At 43.4% G+C, this 21,242-nt stretch overlaps 1 protein-coding gene across 1 annotated transcript in view; it reads left to right on the forward strand.

Annotated features, from left to right (window-relative positions):
- Positions 1 to 851: 851 nt before the first annotated feature.
- MYO10 (myosin X) overlaps positions 852 to 21,242 on the forward strand; it is a 151,206-nt gene continuing 130,815 nt past the window's right edge. Inside the window, exon 1 of the mRNA XM_052703762.1 lies at positions 852 to 1,011. Within this exon, the coding sequence (XP_052559722.1) occupies positions 937 to 1,011 (75 nt within the window). The 5' untranslated portion in view covers positions 852 to 936. The remainder of the gene's footprint in view (positions 1,012 to 21,242) is intronic.

The following is a 21,242-nucleotide window of genomic DNA, read 5'->3' on the forward strand; positions in this document are numbered from 1 at the left end:
TGGAGAGAACCCGGGAGGCTGCAGGGCATCCTTTGGGTTGCCTCATGGCCGGGACAAAAACAAAGAGAACGTTTTTCCTTTAAGCTCGCTTTTATAGCAGCTCTTGTAGCTGCAGCTGTGACACCTTGACAAGCTGAGCTGCACACTCGCGCTTACTTCTGGTATCCAGGGCATCTGCACTTGCACTCCCATGCTGGAGCTCCCAAAGCAGAGCCGGGACCTGCCTGAGAACAAAAGACTGTAATACTGCCTTTACTTTCTTCGTGGCTTAACCTTTTCTTCACGGTACTTCCTGTAAGTAAAAATAGATGTTTTCATAAACGAATATTTCCCACCAGCCTTGCGGAGACGTGCAAAAGGTGTCCCCAAGCGGAACGCATTGTGCTCCTAGGTAAGTGGCCCGAAAGCTGTTTGAGCCGCTCTTCTCGGCCGGGACACACCAGGGCTGCCGCGAGATGCGTTCAATACAAAGCACACCCGCCTCAGAGCCCGTGCACAAAATCGCAACAAACTTAAATAAGATCCTGCTGCATACAACGAAAGCCTGCAGGTACACATTCTTTAAAGAGGCTCTAACTTTGTCAGGAACTCCTGTCTCACGCCTGCTTTGCGTTTCAAACCTAGCGATCGAACAGAGCGATCTGTGACTCCGCGCCGGCCCGGGGCTGCGCTCTGGGGGTCGCTGCCCGAGTTGCGGGCGGGGCTCGGCCCCGGCCCCGCCTCTGCCCGTTTCCCTGCCCCGTCGGTTCGGGACGAGGCGGCCCCGGGCGCGGGGCTGGAGCGCGTTGTTGGAGCTGCTGCTTCCTCCTCCTCCTCCAGGCGCGAAGGGGTGGGCGGACAAAGGCTGCGGGCTGCCGCCGGGCTCGGACGCGATGGAGCGGCGCAGCGGCTGAGGCGGCGGAGAGCGGCTCGGTGGCGCCGGGCCGGGCCCGGCACATGGTGCGCGACGGGGTCCCGGCGCTGCGCTCCGCGGGCGGCCCGGGGGGCATCATGGACAACTTCTTGGCAGAGGTGAGCGTGGGGCTGGCGGTGCGCCTCCCGCACGGAGCGGGGCGGCTCGGCGGGACGGGATGTCCTGCGGGGTGCCCTCGGCTGGGGCGCTCCGCTCCCGGGGCTCGGCGCTGAGAGGCCCCGCGACCCCGCTTTGTGAGCCCCGGGGCCGAGGGGCAGCGCATAGGAGCGCGCGGCGCTACGTGGGAACGCGGGGAGCCGGCGGGCACGGCTGCAAGCTGCGGGCAGCTGTGGCCCCAGGGGTGGGGGAGTTTGAGCAGCAAGTTTTAATGGGCTCTGACCGAAAATGAAATGCTTTTGGAGAATATAATCCGGTGGCGGGCTGCCTGAGCCACGCCGGAACGGAGGCGGTGGAGGAGCGGTGGGAGCGCCCGGGCGGCCCAGCGCCGCCTCCCGGTCCGGCACCGGGAGATCGTCGTGCCTCGACTCGGTGCCCAACGAGAGGTGGGCAGAGCGCTGCTTCTACTCGACGCTGGGCGTGGGAGCCCTGAGGTGGCGGAGCTGCAGGAGAGGGCTGGTGTCAAGCTGCCTGTGCTTGAGGGCCGTTTGTTGGGTGCGTGGTATTAAGTAGATGTAAAATCTTCCGATACAAAGCACAAAGGAGCGGCAGTTTGGTCTTGGAAGTAGCTGGAACTTTGCAGTTACCTCGTGCAACTTTAATGGCTTTAAATTAAAAGAGGGGAGACTTAGGTTAGATTTTAGGCAGAAATTCTTTACTCAGAGGACAGTGAGGTGCTGGCACAGCTGCCCATAAAAGCTGTGGGGCCCCATCCCTGGGGATGCTCACAACCAGGTTGGACAGTTGTGCCCTGTGACCCAGTGGGTTGCAGCCCTGCCCACGGCACAGGGTTGGGGCTGGCTGGGTTAGAGGTCCCTTACAACCAAAGCTATTCTGTGATTCTGTAATTCCGTGATCTTCACAATTTCGTTATGCCATGTGAGGAAACGGAATCAAAGGCACACTGCTGCTTGCTCTTAGCAAACACTGCAAGCAGAAGCTTGGCTCTTCGCTGCCTGAGCTGGCTGTTTTATGTGGTAGTGCTTAACTAACTGCAGCAGCTTGCCTTGTAAGTGTAAGGCACTGGGTACAAGTGTGGCTGCGTCCACATGCGCGCAGTGCTTGTGGATCACTGGCACAGCCTGCAGCTGAGCTGGGACTGCTGGTGGATGGTGTGCAGTGTTTTAATGACATCCCTCAACGAAGCAATCCTGCTGTCAACATTTTAAATGCATGCTAGGCATCTGCTCACCGGGATAGCGATTAAGCTGCAGAACTCTCCTTTGCCTTTGTGGAGCAGCTGCCTAGTGCTCTCTGCACTTCTATAGTCCCACAAGAAAAATAAAACTAAAGAGAAGCGATCTGTTTACCAGAACGGCAATTAGTCACATAAAAGCGACCCGTACACCTTGCTGCTTGTTAGCTCTTCATTTGTCTGACAACAAAAGTTCTGTCAGGTGCAATAAGAGGGAAGAAATGCAGGATTAACTTTCAAGAAGCTGGAGTTAAGCAATAATGGCTTTTTAACCCGTGGAGGATGCAGCCCTCACCTTTCAAAGCTTGCAAGCCATGAGCAGTGTGCCTGCATTAGCTGAGCCCTGCAGAATTAATCTGGGGAGTCATTCGCTCTGACACAAGGTATGGTAGCATGCCCTACATAAAGATGAAGAAGGGAGCTAATGGCTTTGCCTCCCCTGTGAGCCAAAATTACTTGCCCGCAGCAAAAAGCAAGTAAATTTTGCTGGGCTGTGTTGGTATTTCAGCATATATTTATGTTAATCTGTGGCTGCCGCATGCAAACTTTGATCTTTCTTAAGAACTTTTGCTCCCTTTCAAGGTGTTGATATTACTTTAAAAGATCAGTAAATATAGCACCTTGACTTTAATCTGCATCCAGAGCCCCACCCAGGAGTATAAACATTTTCCTTCCCTCGCATATGGAAATTGCACATGGAGAATATAACGCACAGTGGCAGAAATGCACTGGGCCTGACCCAGCTACCACAGAACAACTGGTGTTGGAGAGGCTGGGCTGAGCTGCTGGCTGCTGGTTGAGTTTGTGCGAGGCTGACATCCTGCAGCTGCTCTTTATGAAAATATTTACTGACTTATCTGAGAGAATTATTATCCTAATTAAAATAGGTTCTGGTGCTCGCAAGGAAGAGGAAACTGGATGAGAGGAGCAGGTTTTGGGGCTGGTCTGCTCTTGCTTGACAGTGACATATGTCTGCTGATACAATTGCCTGTTTGGTGAGAAGCTGCCAAGTGAAAAGGTCTTAAAGAGAATTAACCCGACACTTAGCAGGGAGTGTTGCTTGGTGTTACCAGGGAGCTCTGCTCAGTGCACTGGAGATAGGAGTTGAGTGTGGCTGTTGTATGCAAACAACTAGCAGGTGTTCCAGGGAAAAACCTGCACGTATCTTTTTTTTTTTTTTTTTCCTCTGTATTTTTCCATAGTTAAGTGCTGGTTGTACCTACTTATTGTGTGTTATGATGCTCACTGGAACAAAGTTGGAAGATTGCATAAGACCTTGCTTGAGCATATGTATGTGTGAGTTGTAGAGAAAGCATTCCTGTTGGTACTTGCTGCAGTAAATAAGTGGTAAGGCAGCTCCCAGCTCATGCTGCTCAGCTGACACCATCCACGGCACAGCAACCTTTGCTTATGAATCTTGCTATCCCATTTCTACCCATTATTAGTTCCTATCTCTGGCTTTTAGTCTTACTGGGTGACAAGTGGTGCTCTATCTCCAGGTGAACCTTGATGTACATCTCCACACCAGTTCTCTAACTCAGCCAGCCAAACAAGCAAAAATGTAAAAGTTAAAAATTGCTCTCAGTAAAGATCATGGCTCAGTAAGTCAGCCTGGGAATGTACCTTCCAAAATGCTTTTATTGCTGGAAGATATAAAATGACTTCATAAAATTGCATTTTAAATTCAGAAGAGAAGTTTTTTGAGAGATTACTTAAAAATATCTTGGGCTGCTGACTGATCTGTGCAAGCTTTTGGTGTTTGAAAGGAGATACATGTTGGAATCTGAACTTTTTCAGTGTATGTAGAGTCTTATTTTCATGTCTGAAGTGTTAAAAATGAGATCCCTAGTGAATGACAATACTGAAAATGTGGATGTGTGCAGTAGAGCCATTTGGATGCATTGCTCAAAACAGCTTGAGCAAACATCTTGTATGTTTGATAAACAACCAGGTTGCTGTCTTAAAGTAGAAGTTGGGCTTCTGTCTTCATTGGAAAGTGTATCCCTGCTAATAGGGGATGTGTGGCATGAAGGAAGGAGGAAATGCATCACAAGATGAGAAGCAACACGAGGAAATTTCATACAGAAAAGATGGAAGTTCAAACTGCCTTTTCAGCAGCTGAAGTTCCCACGCCGGGAAAGTGGATGGAGAAGTTGAGCAGGCCCTCTTCTCATGGGGGAGCTGTTTTGCTCTGCGTGTACAGCATGTCCCACTGAGCTGTGGTCACTGGCCTGGTTATGGGGATTGACTCCTTAGGGCTGCCAGCACCAGTGTGCAGACTGCAGGAATTGGTTCGTGTCATTGTTGCTGAGCTTAGAAGACAGGTTTTTTTCCTGTTATTTATCAAAGCTGAAAGAGTGGGGGGGGAGAAACGTTCTGTCTCCTGCCTTCTTTCTAGATCCTAGAAGTACAAGGTTTTAAAAGCATCATCATCATAGAGATCCTGCTGATGTTTCTCTCATGTTGTGCACAGGTTTGTTTTTATTTCTAATGATACTGCTGGATCCTTGAGTTCATAAAATCCTAGAATCACAGAACGGTTTTGGTTGGAAGGGACCTCAAGCCCAGCCAGCCTCGTCTGTGCCTTGGGCAGGGCTGCCACTCATCCGGCCAGGCTGCCCAGGGCCCCATCCAGCCTGGCCTTGAGTATCTCCATGGATGGGGTACCACAGCTTCTATGGGCATCCTAACATCTAACCTAAATCTCTCCTCTTTCAGTTTAAAACTGTTTCTCCTTGTCCTATCATTGTCCTATTACAATTAGATTATGTAAAAAGTTGTTCCCCTTTCTGTTTAAAAGCTCCCTTCAAGTACTGGAAGACCACTGTGAGGCCTCCCTGGAGCCTTCTCCAGGCTGAACAATCCAGCTCCTTCAGTCTCTCTGTGGGATAGATGCTTTGGCACTCTCCCCATCTTTGTGGCCTCCTTTGGACTCAAGCCTTTTCAGAGTGGCTTCCTTAAGGTGTGCTTTCCACAGCTGAAAGTGTCTGATAAATACCCTCTTTTGGTGGGGAGGGGTGTTCCCAGCATATGTCCTGAAGGAGCAAGCGTTAGACCTCCCCCAGTGGGAAGGATATGGGATAGAAATACCTTCTGAGGCTTTGAGCTTAACTTCAGGGGGCTGTCAGGTAGTACCTGCCAGGGCTGAGAGCTCTCACTCTAGATAAGCACCCTGAAGGGAACTTTTCCTGGGTCCAATGGGGAAGAGCCACCATCCTTCATGCGATGACATAAAGCTTAGGTTTCTGAAGGGCTTGAGTGCCATAGCCTCGCCAAAGAGTTGTGCTTTTTTTTTTTGCTGTTATGTTGGCCACTTTTCAGAAGTTTCTGAGGCGTAAGTACTTCTTTTATTTATTTGTTGTTTCTTAAAGTTTAAAGCTGATAATTGTTTAGCCAGCAATTATTTTTATGTTGATTGGAGAACATTCTGTTTTGAGCAGAATTCATCATTTCAAGAGGGCTCAGGGCTACTTTGGGTTAGAAAACAAAACAAAACAAAACAATTTTTTGGTGGGTTTGTTCCTGTAAGTCAGGAAATCATGTTCGGTGTATTGGTAGCCCGTCATTTCCACTGCTTGCTACATAATTTCACATGTGCCTTTCATAAGATGTATTTGTACAACTGAAGTATAATCATAACTGGGCTGGAGCCTAGCAGCCCCGTTGGCACCATGAACATTGTAAAATGACACAAGAATTCTCTTAAAGCTATAAAGCATAGCTGTTGGAATTAGCAATATAGAGGCTTTATGGTGTGCAGAAATTGCTCAGGTTTTTTTTTTTTTTTTTTTTTTTTTTTTTTTTTTTTTTCTTTTATATTCAGTCTGACCTCAGCTACAGGAGGGCTGTGAAAACCCCACCACTATGAAAATTATGCTTGCTTCTGCGTATAGTTTTTTACCTTCTGGTGATACCTAATGAAAATGGTTGCATTTATTTATTTATTTTTTCTTTTCCAGAATTATTCTTGATATATTCTATATTCGTGATAGTATGTCATGTGTGAACAGTTTTGCTCAGATTTTCCTTCTTAAATATATTTTCACTTAGGATTTCTGTTGTCGTTTTTAAGAAGGGAAAACACTACAGCTGCAGTTGCTTTGCACCTGGATGCAATTTTCAGGTTTTCATTTTGCTGTGTAGAAGCAAGCAGTGTATTTCTTCAAAAGCTGCCCTTGGTCATAAGGGACCAACTCCATCAGTGTCTACCTCAGGGCCAGTCAGCCTGCTCCCAGTAGGGGCTGCTGGAGGTTTTCTGGGGTCCTCCAGTCTCCAGGCAGTCACAGGAGACCAAACATGGCCAAGGCTCTGGTGAAGATCTGGCATGTGTACTCCTGGCTGTGTGTGTATGAAATCCAGGCAAGGTTTGCTTCTCTAAGTGAAATCCTTATGATCACTGGTGTGTGCCATGGGATTGTCTTACCAGTAAATACCAAGATTATTTTATCATCTGGAAGACCAACATGCTCTTCTTTTGATGCCCAGAGGAAGAGCTTCCTTCAGTGCATGGTTGAAGAGCTATCGCCCGTTGTCTGGGTTTGCTCTGTGTTGTGCTGATGGAGTTCGTGCAGATTCTATGTGGTTTAAATGCTCCCTTGAATAACCTGAGAAATCCTGCTTGCTCCCAGTACTTTCTTTGTCCCAGCGTACTGCAAAGGATAGAAGGAAAAAATAGTGGCCTTTCATCAATAATTATACTGTAATCTGGTTTAGTTGTACCACTGGGATGATTTTAGCCGAATCTTGGCTTTCAGCTTGGTGTGAGTCTCTCATGATTCTATTTTTGAGCTTTTACTCATGGAAAATTAGTAGGTCCTCAATGCTGTGTGCCTATATGTAGATATGCATTTCTGTGTGTATTGATGTGGTGTCACTTTATCAGGCTAGCCTCTGGTAAGTGAACAGCATGCCTTTATTTTTATTTTTATTTTTATTTTTATTTTTATTTTTATTTCTTTTAATATCAGAAGTGAATATAGGGTATCAACTGAAAGTACCATCCAGCAACAGAAATGTTTTTAGGTATCTCTTGGGTCAGTGCAGGTCCAGTGCAGATGCTGGGTGAGGAAGATAATGGTACTATCCTACAGTGCACTCTGGCAGGAACAGCAGTTCCATGCTTTGCATGCACAGTGCAGTAAATACAAGCTGTCTGATTCCATGTATCCTTCTGCAGAGAGCTGGGAAATGTGTCCTCTGGGCAGTTTGATCTCACAAACCCCTTCAGCCACAAGACTGGTATTTCCCCTGGTGAATCATATCTCCCAGCTGAGGTCTGAGTTAGATGTAGCTTTGGGTGGAGCTCTGGTGAAGTGCAAGCAGTGAAAAGTCACTGGGAATTAAGACTTACGCTGAGGGGGGGAAAAAAGAGAATTACCACCCTTAAGTCACTAATTGTGGCTACAAGCTTGGGGATGTGACCTCAGAACCGGCTAGACTGATTATAACTTCAGGCTTGTGTGAGAGGGTCATGACTTATACATTCCTTCTTCTCTTGATCTTCCTGCTGTTTGTTATTGCATGGAATCTTAATTTACTAGTGAGCCTTGAAAAAAACTGGCTAGGTGTTGGGGAAACAGTTCTGGACGAGTTTTCTTTTGGGGTATTTTGGGTTTTACTTTATTTCTTTCATTTATTTTTGTATTACTTATGATTTCCTAAGATAGCCTGTGAGGGTCTGAAACTTGAGCATTATCCACTGGCAATATTAATTGTAATGCAGCAATGCAACTCTGTTTTGGACAGCCAACCTGCTAAGAAAAGTTAATTGGATTATCCTTTTGGCTAGAAGACTACTAAGTAGCTCAAACACTCTGTACTTTTAAAGATGTGTCCTTTTAAAAATTTGAATGCAGAACAAGAACTGGTATTCGCTGTTTTCCAGGTCAGTCTTACAAAGTAAACTGTATCCATGCTGAAGAAGAAATGACTGCTTTGTCATTAGAACACTGTATGTTGGAAAAGTATCTACAGAAAAAGATGAAATGGTGGAGTGAAGAGATTGGAGAAGCAGTAGGGTGTTGAGACAGAACGTCCTGTCCAGTCCTAGATTGATTTCTGCAAAGTCCATAATCAGGATGGTACTTCAGGTATAGCTTATGCTGCTTTTTGGTGCCTTATGCTGGATAGAATCATAGAATTGCTCAGATTGGGAAAAAAACCTTAAAGATCAGGTAGATGTTGCATGTCCTGCAGCTGCTCTATAGGGTGTTACTCCAGGGACTAACCACCTGATGTGGCATACTCTCTGATCAGGTGTTATTTTACTTTGTGACCAAGTGACAAGTTTTTCAGTCTAACCCATGGAATCCTTTCCATTTGACAGAAAAGTTAGATTTTTTTTATTTTTTTTTTATTTTTTTTTTTGCATTGAAATCTCAAATACGAATGGTGCTGGATGAACATGCTAATACATGTTTTTCCTTGTTGAACAGCTTACTGGTAACAGACTAATTTTGGTTTGGATTTGAAACCTGGCAGAAATCAGTATGTGGTTTTACTGACCAATATTGTTAACATCTCCATTTTGAGTAAACTCTTCTATGGAGTGGCTTAACACAGTTTCTGTATGAGATCTTGTTATTACTCTTAGCCAATGGTGCTGTGCTTAGTTATTGTGTGCGAAGAAGAAGCAACCATGTTCAACAATTGGAAAAAAAACAAAACAGAGAACACTCCAGCCCTTTTATGACTTTGAGGGAAACTTGGCAGTTTACTCTTCTGGATGGAAGAAAGTATTTAAAATTGAAAGGTGATGGTCATTTTTATAATTTTGTGAACTTGCAGTGAAAATTTGGATTACGAGCAGTACATCTTAGGTTGGATTTCTCATGCATCTCAGGGGCCTTTCCTCCAGTGGCTAAATTGAAATATCTTGGAGTAGAGCTCAAATCTGGGCATCCATATGTCTATTAATCTTTCTGGGATTAGTGACATTGACAAGTGCCCAGTGACAATTAGTGACAAGGAAGCACCCAGGAGGACGAACTTTGTCGATATCCTGTGCCATTCTGTATCCTGCTGGACTTCAGAATTGAATAAGCTTCCTGTAGCTGTATGTCAATGCATTTTTCTGCAAATAAAGCACATACGTACATATGCTGCATATACTTCCTCTGCTTTACTGGGGAATTTTGCCAGGCTTGTAGTATCAAGCTGTATTTTTGAAAGTATGTAATCCTGATCTTTTGGAGAGCCTTGCTAGAGATTTTTTAGTAAATACTGAGCAAAGGTGAATATTGAAGAGTTCTCTTAAATTCAATTGTTCTGTGAAATTATTTGGTTTTGGTTCTGTTATATCCCAAACGGAAGGAAGAAGAAGAGGGGAACGCTTAGCAGCAGGCCTCAGGAGCTGAGCTGTGTCTTCACAGGTGATCCTGGTAATGGCACGCAAAGGGTAAATCATTGTGTTGGATGGCTCAGGAAATAAAAGGCTACATGCACTTTGATGTGTTAGTGTTGATTCTTCCTATATGTTCCTGGAAACTGTCAATAATCCTTTATTATAGGTGATAGGACAGTGTGCTAATATAAGGCTCTCTCTGTTTTGTTTTGGAGAATGTCCTTGCAGGGGATGCCGCGTGCCTCAGCAGAAACGCTTGGTTGTTGGCTTTCCCTTGGGGGCATAGAGCATTCCCACCCTAAACAAGTTTACCCAAGGGCTTTTTCTTATGGCTTGTCTGCCTTTATGCTGGGATTGAGTTGAAGCTGTCATTAACTTCAGCTGGAATTACAAAGCTGAGTGTTTTTGAAAGTTGTAATTGATGTGAGTACCTGAAGTCCCTAGGTCTTCTTCCTTCAGAGCCTTGCACACCTTCAGAAGGCTGTAAAGAACTCCATCAGTTCTGCAGCACTTGGAGAAAACATTCTTTTAGCTGTTGATGCAGTGCTGGATTCTGAAAATGGTACTGTTGTCAATATTGCATTTTTTGTGTTGTGCGATATACAGGTAAATGCTCTTTCTTCCTGAACTCAATATCAGAAATTCAGAATTTATCTGGAAGGATTCTCATGCCTTCCCTTTGCCTTCAGAGAAATTGGCCCTGGTCTTGGTACTAGGATATATGAGAAGTTTATTGCTTGTTTTCAAAACATATTAATGTTTACAGTGTTAAAAGAAACAGGTGATTTGGTCCTATTTTAGTTGCTGCTGTTTAGCGCGTCATCAGAATGTTTACCCAGGTGAAGCTAAATGCATTTGTTGAGAGGTAGGGGATTGTTTTCCTTACAGACTTGTTTATCCTGAGGAAAAGCCAAACTCCTTTGTTCTACAAAGCTGTGCAGTTAGCAGTAGCAGAGGACTACATAAAGAGATCACTTCAGTTTGACCACTTCAGTGGCTCAGAAAAGAACTGTGTATCTTGGTTAGGCTGTATTTTTATTTGCTTCAGGAAGAAGCCAAGTTGGCAGGGCTGTGGGGTTCACGCCAGGACAAGAAATAGACGGGGATTCTGTAGGTCAGACTTCTTGTCTTGTTGGTCTTTTTTGGATCTCTTCCCCTTATTAAATATAGATGTGGCTGCGGGAATTCAGTTTATCTCCTTATTACAGCTTTCTGGTGATAAGTACAATGAATAGGTTTGTTTACTCTGTGTAATGATTGAGTCTCGTATATTCCTCAGAAGAAAGTTAGCGTGGCTTTTACAGTGGGGCTTTGAAGGATGGCATTTCCTGTTTCTTTTCAAAGAGTATACCAGAACGAATATCTGATAAAGTGAGCTCTTTGTTGTTTAAGCACTGAGAGTCGCCTTCTGCCATGTGATATTTAGTAATCTATTTTCAGGAATAAACAAATTATTCAGCACAGCAAATCTATGCTATGAAATATAATGTGTGCAGCAGCCCGCTTTCAACCCTTGCAGTTAGATTTCCAATAGTTTTCACGCCAAATCTGAAAAGTTGGAGCAGATGGCAGATGGGATTTTGACGTAGAGCTGCATAGTATTTGCACCAAAAGGGCAATTCTCTTGCAGTTTTGAGAGCCTCTCTTCCTAATTTCGGTGTTAATGCGTACCATTTTGCCTGGGTGATTCAGTACCTTAAATGACTCCAGCCTGGGTGCAGTAGTGAACTCCCTGAGTCTTTTATACAAAGCCTGTGAATAAGCATAATTGCAGTGTAATTAAATGCTTGTGTTAAACTTTTACTTTGTAGTCACAGCCCTGTCAGAAGGAAGCCTTCCTACAAGGCAGTTAAGGTGATGCTGTCTGTAGCTGGTGGAAGACAGAAAGTGATGCCCAGATCTATGTATTTTTCCCAGGCCTGGGGCACCCAGCACAAGAAAGAGGTGGAACTCTTGGAACAGGTCCAGAAGAGGGCCACTGAGATGATCAGAGAGCTGGAGCACCTCTCCTGTGAAGAAGGATTGAGAGAGCTGGGCTAGTTTAGCCTGGAAGAAGAGAAGGCTCTGGGGAGACCTCATTGTGGCCTTCCAGTAACGCCCATGAAGTGGGCATGTAAACAGAAGGGGGTACAGCTGTTTGCGAGGGTAGATAGTGATAGGACAAGGGGGAATGGTTTTAAACTGAGACAGGGAGGTTTAGGTTACATATCAGGAGGAAGTTTTTCACACAGAGGGTGGTGGCACACTGGAACAGGTTGCCCAAGGAGGCTGTGGATGCCCCACCCCTGGAGGCATTCAAGGCCAGGCTGGATGTGGCTCTAGGCAGCTTAGTCTGGTGGTTGCGACCCTGTACATAGTAGAGGGGTTGAAACTAGATGATCATTGTGGTTCTTTTCAATCCAGGACATTCTATGATTCTATTATTCCTTTTGGGCTTGGTCCTTTGTCAACAGCCTGTTTCTTAGAGCTCTTCATGTGGTGTTCAATGAAGAATGTTAGTCAGGGGATCCTTTTTATTCAGATAGTAACTGGAGACTTACTGTGTTCCAGCTGCTTCTGGAACTGACAAATACAAGCTGTAATAATGAATTCCGAATTCTTGAGCTTATGTGCTACCTGTTGAAATTCTTATCTATCAAGCTTATCTATCAAGCTTGCAAATGCTTGATTTTGAAAAGTGTGCAGTCCCTTTATGTAGTCTGAGTGGCCATAGTGGGTCAAAGTCACTGCAGAGCTGGTTCCAATGATATAAATTTTTTTTGAGAAGTTGTGCTTCTTAGGATTGTCCTTTAGAGTCTTTTTCTTCTATTTGTGTTGTTGAATGATGGCATGCTTTTGGATAGCTTTACAGAGGCTTATTGGAGAAATGTGAGGTTATCCTCAAGAAAGTGCTGCAATGGGACCTATGTCCTAAGTGCTCTAAAATTGCAACTTTAGCATGTTAGTACTGCTGTATCAGTGATAACAGTACTGGAGCAAGAAATTACTCCTTTTAGTTTTATTGGCACTGAAAGTTTTACTGTTTTCATGCAATTGTATTTTCCCTTAACTTTGTTCTAGGTGCTGTAACAGAGTTACTTGTAAGCAGTGAGTTTACTCTCTTCTTACTCTGCTTACTCTCTTCAGAAGAGCAGTTGTTGGTGGTGGTTTTTTTTTTTTTTGTTTGATTTTCAATCAAATTTTTGCAGTTGTTAGAAGAGGGAGAAATATTGAGAGTTCTCTGCAGCATGGTGAGTGTTTTGCCAGAGGCCTTTGATCACTGGGAACCTTCTTGTTTGCATCTTCACCTATGGAAAGGTCTCATGATATCTGAAAGCTAGGATGGTCCTTTTGTGTGCTTTAAAAAAGTCTACATTAATAAGGTCAAAGCTGTGGCTTTATAAATGGTCTCTTCTTTTATGGATGTGTGTATTTATTTGGCTTGTTGATTTTATTGAAATCCAGCTGCAATGCTTTGTGCCGTTGGTTCTTTTCTTGTACCAGTGTAGAGGAGAGGTATGCAGGAAAATAGAACCTTTTACTCATTGCCCGAACAGATCTAAAATATGATGTTTATGCTCTTGTTCCTTGCTAATGCTGATGTTAGTCAACTAACATGTTTGTATTTTGCATGTACTTGCTTTCATCTATTATGTTTATGTTAATGATTTGACACAGTTGCGGAAATGACCGCATAACTTGGAGAAACTATGTAACAATGACTTATGTCAGGATTGTTTAAAAACAAAAAAGCAATTGCTTTGCTTAAGTGCTCCTTTTTTCTGACTTTTTGTAGTTGGAATTGACTGAAACAATTAGGAAGCCTTACTTTTATTTGTTTTGTTTATTTTTCGAAGCCCTGCAAGTTTGCTGACATCTCGAAAAGCACACTGAGCAAAAATAACAGAAGAACCTTAGTGGCTGACAGCTTAGTTTCCCTACTGAAAAGGTGACTCATTGGGAAGGAAAAAATAAGTTCAGAAGTGGTAACCATTAGTATCTATAAATAAGTAAAACCAAGTTACTTGTTAGGCTTTCAAATGGATAAGAGAGAGGTTGTTCTATTTTTTCATCTGCAGCATGTAGTGAAAACTGAGGTACGCTATGTCATTTTTCTAGATAGCTTTAAAAATAGCTTCTCTTTTTTTCTGCACAAAGAAAACTGGTCCTCTTCAAGAATACCTGCTTAAGTGGCTATTTTGCTCCACTATGAAATAGATGAAGGAATTCTATGTATCAGTTCATTTCTAGTGGCTTACGTTCCCAACAGAAAGACCACCAGCTTTGCAACCTCTTGTCTTGCGGCTGGTTTTCTTCCTGCCTGCCTTCAGCTCTCTGGGGATGTGCGCCGGAGCACTGGGGTGGAGGATCGCCATGTGATAGGCAGTGATCCCCCTGATGGCTGTTCTTGGACCCCAGCAGTTTGGAAATTGCTTTCAAGGAGATGCAGGTTTTGTCCTTGGGATTTTGTGTTGAACTCCTCCTGAGGATGTCTCAGGGCACCTTACACAGTACAGATCTCTTGATTTCTTCCCCTGCCCTACATACAGTGCTGCTCCCACAAGTCATGTTCTCAGTTTAAAGTCTTCATTCAACGGATCAGCTGCCTTGTGCCCTAAGTTGTGTTTCAGCATAATTAAGTGAGGAACTTCCGGGCTTGCATGAAGAGCTAAATAATAATTAACCAGTCTTTGATTTCTCTGGTGCAGAGTTAGGGCTTTCATCTTCAGACGTAGGCTTCTTGTCTGTTGACTGACCAAGCATTGATGCTTTTTCAGTCATATCTTCTTCCTCCTTTAGCACTGAGTAGGTCTGTGGGTTTGTCACACTTCTCATTACATACATGTTACCTGTTCTTGTTTTGGAATATAATAGTAAAAGTGCTTGTGAAGATGCAGTGGCACTTAGGGATATCCTGAGTCAAATGAAGTTCAGCTTGGCATGTCTTGCTTGCTCCAGCTCCACCTTACAGAAAAGCTCTCATGCAACTTCCTGCAGCATGGGCTGCTACAAAGGTCTTTTCTGAATTGCAGTCATGTGAACTGCTCCCTGCCCTGAGCCTCACATCTCTTATCAGCAGCCGTTGGCAGTGCCCGAACAAGCTGCTGCTGTAGTGCTGCTGGCTGTGCAGGAGGAGGAAGTAGTTGGAGAACTGCAGGCGTGTATGTTGGTAGGTTTAAAGGGGCAGCAGATTTCTAGGGTTTCAGTGCTCCAAAGCTAAGTTATGAGATCATGGCTACAGCTAATGAACCCAAAATAAGCAGTAACAGAAAATGCTGGGGTTTAGTTTTATAAAATGTGATGTCTGGACTTGTATAGTATCGGAATGTGTATGTAGTATTTTCCCTGAAGATTTAGCTTCAATTGTTGCTCTGTTTAAGTGAAGTAAGGAGATCTCGATTCAGCATAGCTGATAATCTCTGGGTGAATGTGTGACTTTTCTCTAATTCAGAGATGGAATTATGTGTCTCAATATACTTAATATTCAGCATGGTCTCAAATCCCTTTTGTTGTGGTTTCTAGCTGGATACAAGTTACTTGTTGGCTTCTTACACAGTCCAGGCTTGCTTTGGGTGACTCAGGGAACCCTCAAAACTTTACCAAACAGTAGCTGATTAAAATGACTAAGGTTCAGTAGGTAATTACTGCTGATGTTGAGACAAATTACGTTTGAGTAGTAATGCCCACAATTCAAGAACTCATAACTTTTATAGAGCTACTCTTACACTTGCAGCTAAATGCATACCAAAGTACTCTTCTGCATTACTGCTGTAATTTGTAAGCTGATAATGGAATGTGTAGCCCCACATAGTGCCTGCTGCTTTGACTCTTTTAATCAGGAGAACTGATGTGGTTCTGCTGCCATGTTCATACCATCAAGAATTAGGACAGGAAGTCTCCATCACAATTGGCTCTCTGTTTTCCCTGTACAGATGTGGCTTTGTTAGCAAATGACTTGTCTAACTTACTGCCATTTTTTAACCCATGTCAATATTGTTGATTTGTATGCTGACTGAAGACCTTCTCTTATTGCAGGCATATTCCTGGAAAGCTAGAATGAGGGTTTTGTTTTTTGATGTTTTTTTTTTTTCCTCAAACTCATTTTCTTTTGACTAAATTATTAAGCCACCTCCTTACTGGTGTTCTGCAAGGTGCATATTGAGGGAAGAATGGCTACTACTCCACTGTAGTGGAGATTGTCAGCATTGACTCTAAAGCTCAATACGAGATTTTCCTTTTTTTTTTTTTTTTTTTTTTTTTTTTTTTTTTTTCATTTTAGGAAGCGATACCGTATTGGCTCATGGAAGACTTAGTTTCAATAATGCTTTTTTTAATTTAGTGGAAAGGAAGTGGAGCAGTATACAGAGTCAGGAGTAGAGGGAGAGGTGTCTTCTGTATTTTGTAACTCGGTTGAAGAAATTGATTTGTAGTTGTGGGTAAGGGTAATTACATGCCATCCTGTGTATTTCAGGCACCAGATGGTATCATGAGAGCTGCTGTTAGTAGAAAAAGAGTAACCTTAACTTAGAGACATTGTGTAGAAAACTTGTTTGAAGAGGAAGAGGATGTTGGATGTTGCCCTCTCCTTGAAATGAGTAGGGAGAAGTGATGTTATATTTATTATACATTGTTCATTATTGTGTACAGTAGAAGTAGTAATTAAGTTTTATAGGGCATGTTCAATGTCTGTGGTGTAGTATTGGCTGTGTTATTCACACATCTGTCTCAAGAATAGAGGGTGTGAATGTGTATGCTGTTAGAATGAATCATTAGCTGTTTGTGCTCTTTATTGAATATTAGAGACTGAGTTTGCTGGGGAAAAAAAAAAAAAACAAAAACAGTTTCTAAAAATTTCATTTTGTGGCAGAAGGACCAGTGGATGTAATCACATATTCATGGACACATTAACAGAAATAATCAAGTACAAGTATTATCTGAGGGACAGACCTGGACAATATATGTGTTAAGGAACCAGACAAAAAAAAGTTGGCTGAATTTGCGTATTACCTCTGAAAATCAGGTGCATTTATGGAATGAGTCCCAATGTGATCTTAAGGAATTAAAACTAAGCATGTATGTCTGCATGCTTTTATATATAGGTACAGATTCTGTCTACAAATAGAAGCTTTCTTATGTGAACATGTGTGGAAATTTAACTCCTAGAAGAAAACTTCAGATACACACATACTGTCATGATAATATAGACAGAAGTTCTGATGGTCATATTTGTGCATGAACATGCTGTTGGCTATCCAGAGATGAAAGGGAGCTTAAAATGTGACCCAAACAATATTTTATAGGCACTTTGTTTAACAGATCTCAATTAAGTGATAAACGCTCTGTCAAAGTTTAGCTGTGTTTGTCATGTGCATGAGTAGGTAGAATGATGAAAATACAGTCAACTTCTTGAAAAGAGGGACAAGTTGATACCTGAAACGACAGGGAAGCTGTAGGAAGAGCAGTCAGCCAGTGAGTAAGAGGGAAGGTGATGTCATGTGAATGCTATCATGGGATTTGGGTAGTTTCACTGCAGGCTCTCTCCAAGACTTACAGCCTTCAACAAGTTAATGAATCTGTTTTCACCATGGTTCTCTTGTTGCATAAGACAGCTGCAGGATTTTCCATTTCCAGCCTCTGGTTTTAAGCTCCTTTGGGACAGAGATGTGGTGCATGAGGTGCTGGCCCTCATGCTGGTGTGGGAGTAAGTAGCAGTATTGCGAACGTGATCAGCACCATTGCTCTTTGAAGAAACAGTAGCTCTTAGAAATTTCTAATATGAATGGTTTTCCTGTTTCTGACAAATGCAGTTCTGAGTATCTGCTCTTCGGCTTTGCAAATAAAGCTTGATCTACCTCCTGAAGTGGCCAAGTGCTTGTTATCTTCCTTGGTGAAGGAGCAAGCGTATAGACCTTGTTTGTATTGTAATATTTTCTGATGCCGTGTGTGAAACTTGTGTAGAACTCCAAAGTCTCAAAATTTATTTCCTTATAGATGAGGAAATCTTCCTCCCTGTAGAACAGTGTATTTTATATGCTGATTATGGGGCTAAAGGCAGCATGTGCTGTAAGCATGAAGTTCTTCCATTTCATATTACTTATGACTTCTTTGTAAAGCAAAGTGGTTGTGTTTGAAGTTAAATATTTCTGATTGGCCACTGAAAGAAGGTAATATGGATCTGGCAGGGGAGGAACAACACTGCTACTGCAGCATTAGTTTGCAGTAAAGTGGAAGTAGCTTTTCATGATTCCTGTTGTCAAAGCATTGAGCAACACTGCAGGGGCTTCAGATTGAGCAGAACTGCCATGCGGGGTTGGATTTTCTGGTAATAATGAACAAGATGGTTCTCAGATGTTCTGCTCTGAGATTAATAACAACAGGCTGTTTTGTTGGTTTTTTGTTTTTTAAGAATAAAAATACATTTTTGGCTAAAGCAATCTGAGTAATTAATTAGTATCATGTTTCAAGAGGTTTTATTTTTTTTTTTAATGGCACTGCTGTCCAGTATGGACAGGCATCCCACTGGGTAACCAGGCTGGAGCATTTTTCCAAAATGAGGTCTGGGTTTAAGAAGCACTTACTTGCAGGTGTGCATCCCAATCACATCAGCTGAAATTCTGCATGTGCTCATCTGACTAAAGAAAATTTCTTCAATCCTATTCTATTCTACAGCGATTTACCCACACACTTTTCCTCCTTTCACAGTTGCACACTTCATCATTTATGGAAAAGTTGTTTTTCATACTTAGATAATTTCATTTTACATAACTTTACCTAATCTATTGAAAAAAAAACAAAAACAAAAACAAAAACAAATGGTTATTCTGTTGACTTATAGTTGTAATAACTGTAAGCAATGAGAATGAATTTATTACTAGTATGAAAAATAGCAAAAGATATTGGCAGTGTTTATGCAAAGGCAGAAATTTATATTTGTTTAAACTTGTATTCTTTAGTGCCATAAAAATCTGATTGTAAGTATGTAAGGTGAAATATGTTTTAATAGCACTGTGTCAGGCAGCTGTGGAAAATTCCCAGTTTGAGCTTGTGCAGGCGTTTTGGTTCTATAAGGTCCATACACCTTAGATTGCCTTTTTTTAAGAGAAGGCACTTATGTGGGCTGTCGAGAATCACCAATACTGCATTTTGAGTATTACACTTGCATTTTAATTTAGGTAACCAGCTAATTTGGCTGAAGTTTACTGTGCGGTCACCTTATTTATAAATAACTTTAAGCAACATCCCTGTTGCGGCAAGTTTATAAAGTCCTCCCAGGTTTCACAAACCAGGGAACTGCAGCCTACTGTCGGAGCTGGATGTTTGTGGAATCGTCTGGGTTGACTCTTACGAAGGAATTGACAGGCTTAATTCATGGCCAACTAAAATACATTGCTATGTGAAAAGTTGACACTCTGGACTACGTAGACTTTCAGTGGTAGTTAGTGGAAAAATCGCAGTTCTCCGGGCTCCAGGGACAACCAGTGTGATTTGTGAAAGTCTGCTGTGAGGGTTGTTGCACTGTGGATTCCAACTGGCCTTTTGGGCAGTGTGTGAGGAACTGAGCTATGTAAGCCTACTGGGGCACTTCCCTAACAGGACAAAAGCTTGTCTTTGTCAGACTTGAAGTTGTTGCATGTTGTGTGTGTGTTGCCCTCATGGAAAGGGATCTGGGGATTCTAGTTGGCAGCAAATTGATTCTGAGGCAGCAGCGTGCCCTGGCAGCCCAGAGAGCCAACCATACCTGGGGTGCCACCAGGCTCAGCACTGCCAGCAGGGTGGGGGCAGCAGCTGTCCCCTCTGCAGTGTGCTGTGCAGCCTCACCTCCAGCACTGCGTGCGGGTTGGGTGCCACAGGGTAGGAAGGACATCAAGCTGTAGAGAGTGTCCAAAGGAGGGCTGTGAGGATGGGGAAGAGTCCTAGAGAGCAAGGTGTGTGAGGAGCAGCTGAGTCCTCTGATTTGCTCAGTGCAGAGCAGAGGAGCTGAGGGGAGGCCCTGATGGCAGCTGTAGCTCCTCACAGGGAGCGGAGCAGCAGGGCTGAGCTCTGCTCTGCGTGACAGTAATAGGGCTGAGGGAACGGCACAGAGGGGGCAGCTGGGTGTCAAGGAGAAATTCCTCACCAGAGAGCGGTGGGCACAGCACCAAGTGCTGGAGTTCGAGGAGCATTTGGACAGTGCTCTCAGGTATAGGGTTTGAATTTTGTGTGGTGCTGTTTGGGGCTGGGAGTTGGACTCAGTGATCCGTATGGGTCCCTTCTAATTCAGGATATGCTTTGATTCTGTGGTTGCCTGTCTGTTGCCTAACAGGGGCCTGTGGTAGTCCAAGGCATTAGATACTCTTCTAAAATAGAGTGTCTAGAAGATGAGGTGGCCATAGTGGAAAGAAATGCCTGCTTCTGGGCACGTTCTCCGCAGGAGCACAATCTCTGCATGTCAGTGCATACTCAGCTCTCCACAAAGATCTTTGGACTTCGCATGCAAGTACATTTCACATCCTGAGGTCTCAGCTGTCACTGTTTTATTTTCACCAGCCTTGACATCTGTTGGAGTTTGCTTTTGAATATTTCTGTCTAAAAGCATCTGCACTCTTGCCATGTCTTTCTCTGGTCTCATGTCTATCCCTCTAATCCAGGCAGTGCAGCTTTGCTCTGTGGGCACTGCCAGACTGGGGGTGGTGTGAATGCCTGTCCGCAGTGGTAGGTCCTCATGTGAAAGAAACAGGATCTTCTCCCTGGAATTAGACCAAAACAGTGAGGTTAGTGTCAAGGCCTAAGTTGGTCGCATAGGAGACAATGTGCTCTGATTTTTAGCCTGATCCAGAAGCAGGGAAAAATCTCTACTGCAGGGATGTTCCATTTCTTGTTGAGCTCCAGGGACAGCTTTGGTGTGAGGAGTCTGGATGATGCAGCTCTGGAACAAGTAAAATGTAATTAGTCATTTGGCCAAGAAAGTCCTTTTCAGTCTATGAGGCGCTCAGCTGTTCAGCCCAATTTCTGTTATGCATTTGCACTTAAGAAATAGCAGTCTATAGCAGTTTCAGCCCAGATACATTTGCTTGACTCATTGTTCATCTCAGGATAAAGGCTCATTTTGCCAGGTGTTAATGCTTCAAACTGCTTCTGTTTGGTTAATATCTCCTAATTGCTTTGTAGTTTAGTTTCAGATTAAATCTTCCATCAGCCTGCAAAATGAAGCAACACATACATGTTAAACTGTAGAAACAAACTGGTCTTTGTTGATGTTTTTTGGAGTAGATGTTTTTTTCTTTTAACAGCTACCAGCTTGTGTAAACATGCATAAAAAAATTACAATCAGCACCAGAGTGATGCAGGAAACATTCATTCCTGCTTTTAAAAATAAAATAAAATAGAAAAGGATGAGGAACGTGAATGCGTCAAATCTCTAGGTGTGCCTGCAAGTGAGGAAATGAAAGCTGAAGTGCAGATTTGTAGCTGCTTTGAAAAGCTGCTCTGAGCCAAAAGGGAAGGTGTGGTGGTGTACATCCCAGGAAATCTGTGGGCTGCTTTCAGATATATCCTGCCTTGGGGGTTTCTCTATAGATGCGAGATGGGAAGTGCTATGGCATTAAGAAGTTCATGCCAACATGCAGTGTGAAAGTATCAATGACAGCAGAAGGGTTGCGGAATTTCTGTGCATTGAT

Source organism: Tympanuchus pallidicinctus, unplaced genomic scaffold (genome assembly GCF_026119805.1).
Source record: "Tympanuchus pallidicinctus isolate F22 unplaced genomic scaffold, pur_lepc_1.0 scaffold5, whole genome shotgun sequence".
NCBI classification, from domain to species: domain Eukaryota; kingdom Metazoa; phylum Chordata; class Aves; order Galliformes; family Phasianidae; genus Tympanuchus; species Tympanuchus pallidicinctus.